Source organism: Nipponia nippon, unplaced genomic scaffold, assembly GCF_047370975.1.
Source record: "Nipponia nippon isolate SJK-2023a ecotype South Korea unplaced genomic scaffold, ASM4737097v1 scaffold_25, whole genome shotgun sequence".
Taxonomy (NCBI): Eukaryota; Metazoa; Chordata; class Aves; order Pelecaniformes; family Threskiornithidae; genus Nipponia; species Nipponia nippon.
Genome location: NW_028262342.1, coordinates 6,322,889 through 6,339,790, shown reverse-complemented (window position 1 = coordinate 6,339,790; position 16,902 = coordinate 6,322,889). Strand labels below are relative to the sequence as shown.

The 16,902-nt window shown below is 59.3% G+C and overlaps 1 protein-coding gene across 1 annotated transcript; it reads right to left on the bottom strand.

Annotated features, from left to right (window-relative positions):
* Nucleotides 1-648: 648 nt before the first annotated feature.
* CCND3 (cyclin D3) lies at nucleotides 649-16,312 on the bottom strand. Its single transcript, XM_087762256.1, has 5 exons — nucleotides 15,963-16,312; nucleotides 14,011-14,226; nucleotides 5,911-6,070; nucleotides 5,156-5,298; nucleotides 649-2,486 (listed from the first exon to the last, which is right to left on the bottom strand). Exons 1-5 carry the CDS (start codon nucleotides 16,158-16,160, stop codon nucleotides 2,325-2,327), a joined length of 879 nt encoding a protein of 292 aa, XP_087618382.1. The 5' UTR covers nucleotides 16,161-16,312; the 3' UTR covers nucleotides 649-2,324.
* Nucleotides 16,313-16,902: the final 590 nt, after the last annotated feature.

The window sequence follows — 16,902 nt, the reverse complement described above, 5'->3', positions numbered from 1 at the left end:
AAAGCCCCTGCAGCTTCCTGCGGTGGCCGGCCGTGCCGAGGACAGCTGCCTCCTGCCGCCGCTTCCCTCGAGAGCTGGCGCCTTCTCCCGTGCCCGTGGCGGCGGGAGCAGAAGCCACGTGAAGCGAAGCAGCACGCTGAGCCCGGCCGCCCGCGCTGGTTGTGCACCGCAGCGCCTTTTCCTTGGCTCCCCGATTTTATCTTCTTTCCTTAAAGAAGCCAGAAGCTGATGAGCGTGAGAGATAGCCCGGGCTGGCGCAGCGCATCCAGCGCGCTTTCGCTGCCCTGCAGCACCACCCTGCAGCACCGCCCGAGCTGCTTCAAAGCTGCCGGGGGCGTGAAGCCGCTGCCTCCGCTCCCGCGGCCGCTCTGCAGGCGGGCACCGTGCCCGCAGGAAGGCGTTTGGGTTCCGCGTTCATCCACCGCCAGCCCGGCGCTGCCCTCGGCCGCTGCGGCGTCTCCCCTCCGCGCCTCCGCAGGGCTGGGGCCTCCGGGAGCAGGCGCGGGGTCCCCCAGCCGCCGGCTCCCACCCCCGCGGTTCGGGGCAGCGGCCGGAGCTCCGCGAGGGAGCAGGAGCCCGAGGCCTTCCCCGGGCGGCCCAAGGCGAGCGCGGAGCGGATCGCAAAGGGAAACCCTGAGGCCCTCGTACTCATTTAAAATACTTTATTGCAACATTATCGGTCCTTTGATTCTCCCAGCAGCGGGACTCTTGCATGTGAACACCAAACCAGTTTACGCTTAAATTAAAACTCATTTATATATAAAAAAATTTTTTTCTTCCTGTAGAGAGAGGCTCTGGGCGCCCGCGGCCCTCCCGCTAGCAGGAGGTGGCGGCGGATGGCTCTTCGTGACCAGGCAGGCTAGCGGCAGAACAGCAGCCCCATCTTTTTCCACCTGATAAGACTTTTTGTTTCTAGCGGCATCCAAAAAGGCAGATTTCTCCCTCCTTTTCCGCGTCCCCCACGGGAGGACGACAGCCACAGACCCACGCGTCCAGAGGCCACCAAGCAGCAACAGTCTCCCTCCCGTCCCTGCAGCGTCCCTCTGGCTTCTCCTGGTTAATACGATTCTACTATAGAATGGTTTTCTTTTCGAAAAGCAGCATTATTTTTTTTAAAACACTTTTTATAAAAACTAACAGACAGGATCAACAACAACAATACAAAAATGCAATAATTGCTTTTCAACTCAAGTGCGCGGCAAATTTCCCACCCGCTGAGGCGAGAGCTCGGAGCCCCGTGGGGATCCGTGCACCGCCGCCCCTCCCGACCGCCCTCCGGGAGCCCTGCGCGGAGGGCAGACGCGTGTCAGACCATAGCAGCACATTCACATGTATTAAATCCTAGTCCGATGTCCAAGCTACCTAACAACCCAACCGGCGTCCGAGTGGGAGTCTCCCATTGCCCAGGGAGCTGGGGAGGGGACGAAGGGAGAAGGCACTCTTTGGGAAGGAGAGGAGACCGGCACCCAGGAGCCGCAGTCTTCCTCCCTCCCCTTTTCCCAGCAGTTAACAATAAATTAAGCAGCCTCAGTGGGGCGGCGGGAAGGCAAGGGGACCGCGCCCACACCTCCCCCAGGAGGCTGCTCCCCGAGGCGAGGACTTCTCTTCCGCTGTCCACGCAGCCGGGGAGCGCGGCCCCCACGCAAGCCGAAAACCCGCAAATCCCAAATCTAACAGCAACAAGGAACAAGCCACACGTTTCCCCTCCAAGCAGAAGCAGCCGCGCCGCCCCCGGCAGCCCCAGCAACCTGGCACGAAGCGGCTGGCACCGAGGGGCCAACGAGCACCGGCTCCCTCCTCCCGGCCACGCGCTCTCGCGAGCCAGGCGGGCCCGCAGCACCCCGGCCCGCGGAGGGAGTGGGCGTTAGGAGGATTTTGGTCACGCAGGCTGGGGTAAGGGCTCGCTATCGACGACCGAGGGCCCGCGCGGGGCTGGATGTCGTCACGGTAAACGCCCCCGAGGAGACGGCAAACAGCGGCCAGCCGGGCTACGAGGAACATGAACCGAGAAACATTTTACAACTTCATTTTGGGTCCTGCTCCCCCTCCCCAGCTCTTCTTCTGCCCTGCCACCACGAAAACGGTCGCTTCACCCCGGCCACCCATGGAAGCCGACGAGCAGCGTCGAGCTCCGCCGGCCCGGCCGCCCGCTCCGACAGACGAGCGCGGGTCCTGCTCTGCGCTCCCGGCGAGCGGAACAAATCCTCAGCAGGCGTCCGGTGGAGGGGGCTGATGGACGGGTGGGTGGGATGCAGCGACCTTTCGGTGTCCAGGGCGAGGGCCTGCTGCGGCGGGGCCGGGCGGCTCTCGGGAAGGGAGGCTGGTCACAGGTTGATGTCCGTGACGTCTGTGGGCGTGCCGGTGGGCTGGCTGGCCGGGTAAGCAGCAGTCTTGGTGGCCCGGTATTCCTGTTGGGTTTGGGACGCTTGTTTCAGGCTCTCGGCTAAGGCTGCCTCAATCTGCTCCTGACAGGCTTTCAGGCAGTCCTGCAGGAGAGGGAGCGAGACAAGAGGCCTCAGTTCGCTGCTGCTCAGCAGTGGGAGCCTTACAAACAGCTCTGAGCAGCTGCTGGGCTACGTCTCTGGCCCCTGGAGTACCTAAACGCACAAGACAGAGATGCCTTTTTCCGACAAGGGGCATCTCCAGCCCGTCTGTGCTTTAGGCCCCTCCCCAGGAGAAGCCCCACGGTCTGGCTGTCTTCTCCCCACCTCCCTGCTTGGCCACGTTCTCGAGGAACAGACGTTGTGCCCATCAGAGCTTCCCAAAGCAGCCGGGCTCGCGCCTGGACACAGCGTGTGATTTCAGCGGTGTGGCAGTCAGCTGCCGCTGACGACCAAGAGGCTGGAGCAGAGCAACTCTGCGCCGGCCGGCATCGACCGTTCCAACCCAGACTTCCCAGATCCACGAGCGACGGCCGGCGCGCAGCCGCCACGGGCGCACGCAGGGACCTCGGAGCCCCAGGTCTCCCGGAGCTTGGCGTGGCCCTGCATCTCTGCGGTCACCCACCCGCTGCAGAGACTCTGCCTCCTCCCGTCCCTGCCCACGTCCGAGCCAGGACAGGGCGAATCCCTGCTGGGTGCTGCGGCGGACGCACGCTGCATCGCTTTGGGGATCTTGAAGGCAGCCGGACCCAGCCCTCCCAGAGCCCCCCAGCCACGTGTTCCCTACGCTACGCGCCATCGACGCCAAATCGTTACGAGAACGATGCTGTGGCCACATAGCTTCTCGCAAGGCTTTCACCCTCCTGCTCTCCCGGGGGAGCCCCGCTGACTCACCCGCACCTCCCGGGGCCCAGGGAGCCCAGGGCTGGGGGACGCAGCAGCCCCACAAACAGAAAGGCGCAGGGGACTGCGAGCAGTGACACATCACTTGGAAGGAAAGCAAACCCCGCTCTGTTTTCTCCTCACACAAGCTGTAACCAGAGGAGGAAACTCCTCCACTTTGACACCAGAGCACCATGACGCACCGAGAGCTGCGGGAGGCATCGCCAGCGGGCGCACCCCAGCCCGGCTCCTACACCGCGTCTCGGCTCGCACCGAGGGGTAAGAGGTGGCATTTCGCACCTCGCGGCCGGAGCCGAGCTGGACGCTGCGGGGCCGCACACGCTCGCTGGATATTGTCACACACCGAAATCTCTTACCAGGAATCCGCCGCCGGTTCTTAGAAACTGACAGAGGATGTGGGGAGCGAAAATAGCAACGCCCACCTCCCTGTCCCCAGGCCGCTTCCCGTCAGTGGCAGCGCAGCCTCCCGCCCGCCCGCAGCCCCGGGGCAAGCTCGCTGCAGGGCCTCGCACCACGGCCAGCCCGGCCCCGCGCTCTCCGCAACCAGGCTCTCTGTCGGCAATTTTGGCAGAGATGCTAAAAGCTGGCTTGGCCACAGGCAGCCAGGCTCCTTTGCCGGCTGGCCAAGCCTCGGGGGCTGCCCGGGCAGCAGCTCGGCTCGCCCCAGCCTGCGTGCACCCTGCTCCGCAGGGCAGCCATGCCACGGGGCCCTGGCTCAGACGCACGCTGCGGGCTGGTCCTGCTCAGTGCGGGACGAGGACTGATCCAGAGCAGCTCCAAGCTGCGCCTGAAGCGCTGGCGCAGCCAGCAAGGAGCCGGCCTCAGCACGGCAGCGCAGGTCCCACCAGCCGCAGAGCCGGCACAGCCCTGCGCCGCCGGGTAGCAGAGGTGAGCTGAGCTCCGTTTCGGCTCCCCTCCCTCGCCGGTGCCCTCCCTGCTTCCCACCTGTTCCCTCCACCAGCCCCGACCCAGAGCAGGTTTCAGCCCCTGCCCCATTCACCGCAGCAGCTTGAGAGCAGCTGGCTGCACTGATTCACTCTTTAAAAAGGCTCCGGCTAACAAAAAAAAAAAAAAAAAAAAAAAAGCAAGCTGCACAAATAGATCAGGACGGCCTCCTGCCCCGTCTCCTCCCTGCCGGGACAAAGCCTGGTCGCAGCCTCCCACCCGCCGTGGCACCGGCACCTCTTCCAATTCCCGGCGCTGCTGTCAGGGGACTGTAACTAACCCCGCGCCCGGCTGCGGCATTAGCGCTCGGGCAGAAGAAAAGATCAAAAGGGGCCCCTGGCAGGAGAAAGGCTCCCGATGGCTTCACTGCAGCAGGAGCGACCTGGAAACGGGGAGCCCGACGGGGTGCCCCTTCCCCATTTGAAGGGCAGTGGCGGGGCAGGCAGATGCCCCCCGCCATCCCGACGTCCCCAGCAAAGCCGCTGTGCCAGCGTCCTGAAACGCTTTGTGCCCCCGGCCCCCTTCCCGCCCAAGCCTGGGCACCTGCAACCAGACACCGGCGGAGCTTAGCAGATGCAGAGCCCGGCTTCTCCCTCTGCCCCATCCCACCTCGTCAACCGATCCCACCAACACCTGCCCGCGTGGGGAACAGACGCTCCCTTTTGTGCTGCTTTTCAAAGGCTCCCGAGCTCGCCCCGCTCCGCGCAGGCAGCGCTGGGGGCCAGGAGCCGACTGCAGCCACAGAACCGACCAAGGGTGCTGCATTTAGAGATGCTCACTCGTTGCTAGGCACTCCTCAAACCAAGGTCAGCATTGCTATGAACGGCCTGATTTCCTCTCCCTAAGAAGAACGAGCAGCAGAAAGAGGAAGGGTTTCCACCAGATCCATCAGCAAAACCGCTTTGCCGTTCCCCCCGAACACTCACCACCTCCGTGCCAGTGATGCTGGCCAGCAGCTCGGTGATCGCCTCGCCGGTGAAATCATTCACGGAGACCGTCAGGCCGTGGATCGCCGCTCCAATACTGCCGGTCGCAATCATGGAGGGGGGGTACATGGCGAAAGTGTAGTCTGGAGCCAGGACAGGGACACAAGGGGCAAAAGGAAGCAGCCGTTAGCAAGGATGCGCATGGAAAGTTCTTGGGACTGCAGTTTCCCTGGAGGACTAGAGAGGGCCAGGCAGAGGGGTCTCTCCGGCTTAGTGGGGAGAAAGGGGGGTGAAGTGACAGGGAACAGGCTGAGCATCAGAGCAGCAAGCTTCGTGAAGCTATTCCTCTGGGCCTGTCTCACCAAAAGAAGCTCTGAAGATGAGGTTGCTCTAGTGACTTAGAGCGAGGCCGATGAAAGCTCAGATTCAACCTGGCCTTACCCTGGACGCCCTCCCGCAGTCGCAGCCTGCGCAGCGAGAGGCCGTTTACTCTCTCCTGGCATCTTCCAGGCACCCACTAAGAGCCGCCCGGACCATTATCCCACTTTGTCAGGGATAGAAAACATGCCACAGAGCAGCCAAAGGCTCCGATTTGAATGAAGGCAGGCGTTCAGCTCCCCAGAAAGGCAGGGCGTTGGAGACCAGCCCCAGGTTGCCCAGCAAGCCTGACCCAAGCCCAGGCTACCCCGCTTGCAGTGGCCAGCCCACCCTCCCCACCCTCCCGTCGGGTGGCTCCAGCGGGAGCGGGCACCCACCCGTGGCACACAGGGCGATGAAGGTCTGTGCGTGTTTCTTCACCAGCTCCATCTTGTCCTCAGGCAGCGGGAGGTGATGGAGGATGTGAGCCAAGAAATCATTCGCTATCACTGAGACCAGGTCCCACTTCAGCTGCTCCAGGACTAGAACTTCCCAATCCTGCAGAGTCAGACAGACAGACAGACAGCACGTTATTCAGCAGGGCCAGGCCGGGCGGGAACACTCACCAGATTCAAGGGCAGATAAGGCCAGTGCCTGGGGAAGGGCCAGTAAAACAGTACAATCCATGAGACGGGGAAGACAAGAGGGAACGTCCCTGCTCTGCGACTATGGCACAAACCCAGCCTTGAGCTGTTGCAAAGCCTGGAGTAAAGATCAGAAGCAGCAGCATAAATCTGGTTTCTTCTTTCCAAGGTGCAGTCGGATTAGCCTTCGACACTCCTCTGCTTTGCAAGGTTGCTGCAACAGCCCACATAGGAAAACCAGAGCAAGGAGCAGTAGGTGCACCATTCCCATATTCCTTCTCCATTCCCTATAGGAGAGGCTGATGTCCAGGCTCCCAGGAGCAGTCCAGCCGGGGGCTAACACCATCACAGCAAAGGGAACACAGCAGCTCACCTCTCTGTGTGCCCCTCGGAGCTGGCCAGTGCACCGACTCGTGGCTCCTTGGCCACTGAGCCGCCGGCGGCAATAGCTGCTCTGCAGCCAGCCAAAGCACGGGAAGGTGGGGGGAACACGGCTGAGCTTTCCAGACAGCCCAAGCTCCTGCATGAGATCTTCAATCCCTACGGAGCCCAGGGGCTGTCACTGGGTGCTGAGGTCTTCAGCCCAACAAACACCGGGCACGCAGCCCCACGGAGGAGGTCCCAGCCTGGGCAGCAGCACGTTGGCAGAACCTCCCCTACTCATCATGCCTCTTCTCTGCCAAGAGAGCCTCCAGCCGCGCTCAACAGAGCATCGCCAGCAGCTTCTCGGGGGAAGAGACACTGAACAGCCATGCTAACGCCCTGCTCTCCCACTGACATACCCGCTACGGCTCACCCGTGCTTCCCAGGCACACGCCAGGTGCCTGCTGGTGTCTCCGTCCCACGTTGTGGTGCTCTCTCTAAGGATCTAACAGAGATTTCCGCAATATCTGTGTAATCTGCACGCTGGGGAGCAGATGGCGGGAAGGCCGGGTGCCCCCCGCGGATTTCAGCTGGAGCCTGGGCTGCTCCTCTCATCTGCTCAGCCTCTCGCAGGCTCTTCCAGCTCTGGGCATTAGTCCTAACGCCAACAAGAAAACCAAAGTGCAGAGCAGCCACGAGCGAGCACTTGGCAGCGTCACCACCCAGCAAGTCCTGCAGCGGTTCGGTACGAAAGCACTCGTCCGGCAAGGTATAAGCAAGGCGAGCCCCACGATTAGAGCCTTAGCACAGAATTCGGGACCCCTGCATTCAGTTCCTTGCTCTGCCATCACTGTCAAGGTCTACGTGACTTCGCTAGAGTAGCGGCTGAATCAAAGTCAGAGGCCACACACGTACTGGTCTCACCGGGCTTTGATGTTACGTCTGGGTATGCCTATGCCACCGACACAGCAGCCTCGGGAGAGGCGAGCGCGGCGTCTTCCTAGGATCGTTTCCCTTCCCATCCCAGCAGGAATGTCACGGGCAGCCCACACCCAGCCGCCCGAGCTTCTCTGCCGGTCCCAATTCCCCCACGTCCCGAGCCACAGTGAAGATTTCTGGCCTCCAGTTTCTTTCATCCTCCAGATCAGCAGCAAATCTGGTTTTGGCAACAGGGTCCAGGTACGCCAGAAGGGCCACGGAAGATGCCCCCTTGTCCCTGCTCCCTGCTGGTGGAGGGGGGTGACGGTGGCCCTGAAGATGCGCTGGGAAAGGAAAACACCCTGCAGGAGCTGAAGCTCCAGGTTTGGAAGGACGGAGCTGAACTGGGATTTGTATCAGATATCTCCATTTCAGGGCCTAGTCCTACCCAGCAGAATATCTATTCTTTTTCCCAGTAGTCTAGGATTACAAGGTCAGTGCTGCCCACAGACGTGCCAAAGGGCTGCCAGAACAGATGGATTTGAAGAAGTGAGATTTTTCATAAGGGCAGATCTTCATTTTCTCTTTTTTTTTTTTTTTAAACCCGCTCTTTCCCCTTACACAACAATACCAGTTTGGAGTTGCTTAAATGAGCAGCATTGCTCAACCTGCTCCAAATCCCCCATGAGGCCAAACGCGCCGTTTGCCATTTCACAGCCTGCACTTTTCCAACCAGAAAGCGGAGCTTTGCTAGCGCACGCTCGCTAGTCTCCCATACGGATGGCCAGCCTGCTAGCCTTCCTATATTTTTAAGCCCAACCCATGGGATAAAAGCAAGAGGAAACTTAGCAATGAGCTCCAGAGCCTGCAATCAGCCCAGGTCACCGAAGGTGCCTGGTTCAGCTGGGGGATTGGAACAGAGGGGAGAGATCAGGCTTGGGTAAAAGAAGAAAAAACGGGTAGTGCTGGCCACGGGTTAAACTGCAGGAACACAGCAAGGTGACACAAGGGAAGAGCCGCTGGAGATGGGGAACTCTGTGCCTTGTCCCTACCTGTCACTCGTCTGGAACCCACCAAGGGCAGCAGGCTGGGAACGCCGGCTGCTTGCTCGTGCAGGAGCCCACTTTCTTGGGAAGGGGCGCAGGCCAGTGCCGACACCTTCGGCATCACTGCCCCGAGGGCGAGAGGCCGAGGCAGCTCCGGCCTGGCCTCCCACCGAGCTGGGAGCACGGCCCTTTTGCAGACCCAGGGACAAAGTCAAAAGCAGGACCCGGAGATCGCTGCTTGTGAAGCAAACCCAAAAGGGGTCACTACACCTGAGAGGGGACCTCCTGAGCACAGAGGGGACACCAGCCCAGCATCACCAGTGGCACATGATGTCCCCACTGGTGTGGCAGAGCGCTTGTCCCTGCTGGGACACGTTTTGTCCTAAAAAGATCCAGGGCGCAAGTCAGCTCAGCTGTCAGACCTCACCTGGGACAAGCTGGCTCCTGCCACACCGGGACTGATCCGGGACAACAGCCTGTCGGTTTGCAATGCACAAAATCAGCTCTTTTCCAGCTACTACAGAGCTTCATCCTCTTCTTAAAACCCTCGTTGTTACAAAAGGCCTGATCCCGAGACCCAGCCGGCACTCGAGATGCCAGCTGAAGGCGACAGGCGCCAAGGACTGTCACCAGCTCACAGGATTTAGCTCAGGGCAGCCTCTCTCCTGCCAAACCACCCTGCTCCTCGCTTCTCTCCTGCTCACCCTGGGGACTTCCCGCTCTCAGAGCGGCATGTCAGAATCTCTGAATCACTTTATCTGTGGAAGAAGCAGAACAAAAGGCTGCAAGAGATAGGCAAGCAGGTTTGCGACAACAGCACCACTCAGTATAGCAAACATCCTTTTCCTGGCATTTTGTTTTGCACCTAGTTGAATCAGTCTCTGCCTGGCTAATGAAAGAGAGGAAGAAAGTGGAAAATGTTCCTTTGTTTCTCCAGCCTGTGGAGCCTACCCTCCTCTTGGAAGGGCTGCAAGCTGCCAGCGCTGCCCACCGAGCATCCCGTTGCTGGGGATCGGGTCCCCCTTCTGCAAGGTCCCCCAGGGCAGAGGTCCCCATGCCTGGCCAGCGTCTCTAGGGGTGGGAAGTGCACAGGAGCTGCGCTTCCCCTCTGCAAGCTTGCTCCCTTCATCTCTCCTGGCTGCATCCCACAAGAAGGGGGGGGGGGGGGGGGGAAGGAAGGAAAGCAGCTCTGGTTTCCCATTGCCCCCCCGACCAGGTGATGGCAGAGCACAGTCCTGTTGCAGTGAAACAGCCTCCAGCCCCTGGCTGCCGCCTCTGCGCCCTCTCACTGAGACAGACCCGACTCACAAGCAGAGACTGTTTTGCTCAATTTACAGCTCTGCAAACACAGACTGGGATGTGACAGTCACACCAGCTTCTCCCCTTTTCATGCAGTGACAGTCGCTCTGTACATCAAGCTCTACCCTCAGCACCACCCACACACCCGCTGTGCCTACAAGGGGTCTGCGGAAACCTCTCTGGCCAGGCTGCACAGGGAGCAGAGCCCAGCTCCTCTCTGCAGCAGCCCTGTCTGCAGGAGAAAAGGAAGTTGCGCTCGATTTTGTCACTCAAGTTGATAAGGTACCATTTTACATTGTCACAGAGCTGATGAGACACCAGCGAAGCGGGAGCGGGCTGCGCTCCGTTGTGCTCACGAGCTGACTCAAAAAGAGGGTGGAAAGAGCTGCTGATGTTGCTGTTGGCCACCCACCCTACCCAGCAGCTGAGACACCGCTACAGAAATGAGCGGCCATGAAAGTCCATTTGCAAATAGGAAATCTGGGGCAAATGTTTGTTTCCATCCCCCAACCAGAGCGCACGAGTGGATGTCAAGGGTAAAGGTGCCAGCTTCAGAAGCAGGAACGGCCCCATCTATCCGACCCATGCAACAAGCAGAAGGTAAAACAGTTAAAACGCAAGCATGTCTTCTGGAAAGTCAATGCTCTGTCACAAGTGAACATCGCTCTACTCAGCTGTTCTCTCTCTTATTTTCACTCCTCATGGCCTGCTGTCACTGCTGCTCCCTTCATTATCGACCGACCTATGGCTTGATCCTGCTTACGCTCTTTGCTAGGAAATACCTGGCAGTGGGCAAAACTGACCTTAGGTCAGAGATTGCAGAGGCAAGCCAATGGATTAGGAGGAAACCAGGCAGATGAAGGCGACCTACGACTGCTCTCCCCAACCTTCAAGCAGCTGAATACCCTGAAGGTATTCACCCTAAAGGCCAGAAAAGCCTTTATTAAAAAAAAAAAAAAAAAAAAAAAAAAAAAGAAAGGTAGGTTAGATAACGCCCTTGACGGAAATCCAACTTCCTCCAAATGGACAAGTCCCTTGTTGCATCATTTCCTTCTCTCTAGAATAACTTCATCACGATTTTGTTTCCAATGTGTCCTTTCTAAACCACTGAGCTGGTGCCAAGCATCCCGGCAAGAGAAGGAAGCAAACCTATTGGGAAAGGGAGCCGGCTTCCTCCAAAAGGCCGGGGAGGACACGCTGGAAGCTGAAATGGCACCGATCCACGAGAAGAGGCCAGGATGCAGCATTGTCCAAACCTTGATGGAGAAGCTCCCCTTCCCCTCCCCACCCTCTTCCACTGCAAGATTGTGAAAGAGAAGCAACATTACCACGATTAGCACAGAGGAGGAAAACAGCAGCTCGCCCTGGTTTTGTAATCAGGGTATTAACTCTTGTCAGGTCCCAAGGCAATGACAAATCCTTCACGTATTTTCAGGTGTTACCTCCTGTCCCCTTTACAGCGGAGAGCAATGGGAGACTGGAGCAGGACCTGCTCCAAACAGGGTTAAACGCTGACCGAAAGCAAGCCTTGTGGCGGGCAGGGAAAGGTGACCACCAGACCACGGGCTACAGAGCATCTCCTGCCCAAGCATCTGCAAATGCCTCAGCACCTCTCCTTAAGGGCTGTGGCTGCTTTGTGACGCCTTCTGCTCAGCCCTTTGGCTAGCGCTGATTACCAGGAATAAACCCCTGCACTGCTGAGGTTTAGGTGGGGTGAGAGGGGGGTAAGAGGGAAGGGATCCTATTTGCCTGAAAAAGCTATCTTTGGCTATCCCAGGAAAGGACTTTTGACCCCCAAAATGAAGCCATTCTTGTCCACCTCAACTGCATATTGATTCCGGAGCACAACGATGAGGGAGATCCGTGCCAACCATCCGGCTGTGCCTCCTGTAGCGCTGAGAGCAACCCAGGACCCTGGTGGGAAAAACGTACCGGGAAGAACCCCAGTACCGAGCCCTGCACAATCAGAAGTGAGCAACAGGCGGCAGACAGCGCTTTCCTCCTCCATCTCCACCCCAGTGCTGCCAGGAGGAGGGAGAAGGGAAGACGAACATTGTGGCACTGCTTAGCCACAGCTTCCTGCTGACAAACCTCTGGAGGGAAGAAATAAAAAAGACTCTGAATGAGGAGGCATTAGCATTTGAGCGCGAGAGGGAAGGAAAGCCTCCAGGGATGTTGCACATGCTCTGCCCGCGACCCACCTGCACATCTCCTAACTGTTCTCCTTTGGAAGGAGCCTGCTACAAACACAGCTCAAGATTCAACTGAAAAAAGCAAATCCTCACCAAGGATAAATCACCAAATAAATCAGAATGAAATACAGCTGGGATCCATGGGAGATATGCACAAGGTGCCCACCCAGACCAACTCCTGGCCAAGGTCCACGCTGCAGAAATCGCTAGAATTTGCTGGGACAATCTCCCCTACTCTGCAGGGGTGATGACAGGACCCCCTGTAAAGTCGATCAGAGAGGGAGACAGAGGTGAAGCACGGCAGTAAGTTCACCTTCCTGCAGCCCATGTTCCTGTTGGACAGGGAGCTCATCCATCACTCCGAAAGGACAAAATCCCACACTGGCCCACAACATGCATTCTGATCAGCTTCGTGCTCCTGAGGGCATGGAGAGCACTGTCCGTGCTTTGACGCCTGCTCGCCTACAAGACGACTGCTGGGCACCTTCTGCTCGGCTTGTTGGCTCTGCAACAAACAGAGGCAACTTCTGCTGGCCCAGCAGAAAAGTGAATGCAAACCAACTCCCGTTCCCCCTGCCTTTTTTTCCAGCTAAACGTTAACCCCCTCATTATCACAGGGCCAACAGGAACCCTCCCGTTACAGGCTGGGATTAGCTTCACGTGATGGATCCCGGTCCTGGGAAGATACCCATGCAGAATCCAGCACTGGATGAGAAGCTCCGCTCAGGGATGAAGCTTTACTGACAAAGCAGGGGAAAGCTTTCGCACACAGAGATTTTGTCAGCCCCCCGCAGCAGGATGCCGCAGCACGACCACAGCTCAGCATCCAGAGAAGCAACGAGCACTTGTTTCCTCTGTGCATCCCCATCCCTCTCCACTATTCGTGGTGATGATCCACACACTTTTTTCCATAAGTGCTACTTAAGGCAACAACCACCCACAAGTGACTACCGGGAGAGAGGTATGGAGGTGAGGGGATTTTCCCCAGCCTTCACTGGCACTTGGAAAAACCACGTTCATACTAGAGTTCCCCAGTTACCAGCACTGCCTTCCGATTCACACCTGAAAGTTTTGTGGGTTCACTCCCCACCCTGGGGATAAATCACACTCAGATCATCTCACCCACCCCAGCCCAAAAATATAGATATTTAATAAGGCGATGACTAACCCTGAGAAATTCTCGTAGGCAAACCGTCTCCAGGGATGTTGGTTACTCGAAGCGAGGTGGCCGTTTCCTCCCGAGCGCGCTGATCTACCAGCACGGAAGGCCCCCAAGAAAAGGGGTTCTCCAATTTCCTCCCCCATTGGCAAAGCTGAACACAGAGGTTTGGATCTTTGCTTTGAACTTTTATCAGACATGAAAATGCTTTGCCTTTCAAAGCCTCCACAGCTTCTGCCTGAGCGGACGAGGGGAGAGGCAAAGCAGCCCTGCTTTAACTCAAGGGCGCGGAGCAGGACCTGGGCAGCAGCACGGTCCCACTCATTTCCATCACCTCGGCGGCACAACCCGGCCTGGATCCCAGGTCAGAAAAAGCTCCCACCCATTTTGCTGGTTAACTCTCCACTTAAAGCTTCATTTTTCCTCCTGGTGTGGAAACGCTTCTCCCATGTCATGCCCCTTTGCAGCCGGGGCAAGTCAGAGCCACATGCCCCAGCGGGCTCGCGCCCTGCCGGCTGCGCAGACAGGAGCCTTTGTTCTTCAGAGCCGTCACTCGAGAGCGACCCAGCGCCTGGCAGCGAGCTGAGCGTGGCAGCTCCGCGCTGGCAACGCGCGCTTAAGGCATGAAGAACTTTATAACCTGGAGGTGAGAATTCTGCTTCCCACAACAGGGAGGATGGAAAGGACTCCGCCAACAGACATCGCACCCACCGGGGCAAGGAGGAGAGAAGGTTGGCTGGGGAATGCAGAGGCAGGTGAAGAAACGGGAGAAAGAGAACAGGAGGAGGCACGGAGGCAGGTATGCTGCCAAGCAGCAGGACGCAGGAGAGAAGAGAGCTGGGGAGGAAGCGGAGGGCTCTGAGATAGGGGTGGTTACCAGGAGCTGCTGAGGCGTGATGGAGTTGTCTGTGTAAATGCAGAGTTTCTCCACGGTCAGGGGCATGGTTTCTCGCAGCTTGGAAGCCAGGAGCATGCAGACCGCCCCCAGAAGCTGCAAGTGATTTTTCCGCATGGAGACCGACGACAGGTAGCGATCCACGTAATTCATGGCCAAGGGGAAGACCTCTTCTTCGCACTTCTGCTCCTCGCACACCTGACAAAACCCAATTACAAAAATAAAAAAAATAAAATAAAAGGAAGTTTTAATCAGCACAGGACTCCCCAGATCCTGCCTGCACCACAGCTTCAAAGCTTCTGGTCATGATGGTGTTTCACACTTATCTCCAGGGCTTTGAAGGCACCTTGGTGCTAAGGAGTAAAATAGCTGCAGGCGTTAAGCCTACGACTGCGGTGGGATTACACCAGCAACAAGTCTGACCGACGCCTTAAGGCTTCATCTTCCTGTTGAAAGCTGCAGAACTTATTTGTGCACTCTTTCCACCTACGTGTAAGTTAAGACCAGAATTGCTTTATCGGGGCCCTTTTTGGGGACGTCTCCAGCCAGCTGTACAGCAAAGCTGCCGTTTTCTGCTCTGTGGGGACTGGGGACCTCTGGAGAAAACGAGCAGTTCCAGCATATCTCCAGCTGGAGACCTACTAGTGCAGGACCCACAGCCACTGCTGGCAATTCCACCTGCAGTGGTCCAGGGACACGAGAAGAATCGATGGCAGAGCCCAAATCAATGGTTGAGTCCGACAGCCTTCTTCCTCCTTCAGCCACAAACAGAATCCAGGAGCTCTGAATTTCAGTCCTCTCCTCTTATCTCTCAACCAGTATCAAAACACTGGTCATACTTCCTTCTTTCAACACAAGCATAAAAATATTGAGGTTTCTCCTCATACAGCAGCAAACACCACCGTTCTCCTTCCAGCAGCGACTGCCTCCCCCTGCACAGGCGGCGGCGGGGACACCGGCGGGCACGGTCACGCAACTGCCAAGTGTCATCCGCTTCTTGACCGCCTTTAGGGCTTCATGGGAACAGGCTCCAAAGCAGCATTTATCTAACTGTCCTTCTCAGAAAGCGAATTGCAGAAACAGAACAATAATAGCAGGGAAAAAAAACCCAAAAAAACAGCTTTAAAAAGCAAGATGTTCATTATTTCTTTTGACAGAAGCAGGCAGCGTCTTGCAACAGCGGCCGGGTGGAGAGCAGGCAGGCTCCATCCCCACATCATTTGTCCTTTGCAGAATCTGTTCTTTCTCTAGTGAGACCGTTCACTCTGATCATCTCACGAAGAGGCCCATGAGATTTCCCCCCCTGAACTGCATCCCGCAGAGGGCCGCGTTCATTTTTAACTTAGGGAAGTAAATGGTAGTGATATTATTTTCCCCCTTTAACCAGGCATTTTCAGCCCCATTCAGGAAACGCAAGCCTCCGGCCTGCCGGGTGCAGGGCTGAGCGCTCTGCCCGGGAGCTTTGGGGAGCGGGGTGCCAACGCGGGGTCCGGCGGCCGCGCACCCCCCGGGCGGGGGGAGCACAGGCTGCGGCTTCGGGGGGGGGTCTGCTCCTCCTGCACGGGCAATCACATCCCCTAGCACGGCCAGAGATGCCGCCCCGCTGCAGACTGCCTTCCCCCCACCCCGCCTCCGGACCCTCCATGCGCAGCCCCCCCCCCCCCCCCATACCGGAGACCCGGCGCGCACCAAGCCCCGGGGCTCCAGGGCTTTCCCGTCCCCCGCACCCCTGCACAAGGCGACCTCACCGCACCCCGCCAGCGAAGGGGGCCCGGGGGCTCCCGCCCTGCGCTCCCCGCCGCCGCAGCTCCCCCCCGGCGGGGCAGGAGCGGGCACGCCTGCGAGCGCGGCCGGCGGGCGAGGCGCAGCGCCGGCGGCCGGGCAGGGAGCCGGGGCGGCGGCGGGAGAGGAGGAGGCGGCAGGAGGCCGCGTACCTCCAGCATCCAGAAGGCCAGCATCCTCCGCATGTAGGGCTTGATCTCCCGCTGCACGCAGTGGAAGTAGGAGACGCTGGGGCTGTAGCGCTCCTCCAGCCGCAGCAGGTTCTGCAGCACCCGCCGGTCCCCCAGCAGCTGCGGGTCGCGCCCGGCGCGGGGCACGCGGGGGACGGTTTCCACGCACAGCAGCTCCATGGGCGCGGGCGCGGGCAGGGCAGGGCAGGGCGGTGCGGTGCGGTGCGGTGCGGTGCGGTGCGGTGCGGTGCGGTGCGGGCAGGGACCGGGCAGGGACCCCACCGGCTCCGCTGCAGCCGCCGCGGGACGCCGGGAACTGGCCGCGCTCCCGGGGGGCGGAGCCACCGCCCACCCCGGCCGAGCCCGCGCGGCCCAGGCGCGCCGAGGGGCGGGGCCGCCGCCCACCGCTCGCCAATCCACGAGCCGAGCGGCAGCGACGCGCCGAAACCGGGCGCTGACCACGCCCCCGGGGGCGGGGCGAGAGGCGCGCCGGCGGGCTGGCAGCACGTGGGGCGGCCGCGGGGCGCCGCTGCCATATTGGGGGGGGGGGGGCGGCACCGGGACCGGCCGCCCCCCGGTCTCGCCCCGTCCCCGGGTCTCGCCCCGTTCCCCCGCTGCGGCACCGGCGACCGCAGGTTTCCCCCGGTGCCCGCTTCGGTACCCGGGGCCGAGCTCCCTGCAGGCCAGCCAGGCTGCAGAGCGACAGTCCCGGCGTTTGCAGGGAGGCTTCTGTCAACCCGATCTTTGCAAATATCTAAGAGTTATTAGATAACTCTTAGGAGCGTTTAGTCCTATACCTTTTTGTGTGTGTGACCGAAGTCCTTCAAGACTATGGAAATAATCAGCTGCGTGCACGCTTGGAGCCGGTCCCCACCGAGCCTGCTGCCCTCCAAAAGTTACCCTCCTGCTGCCACTGGTGCAG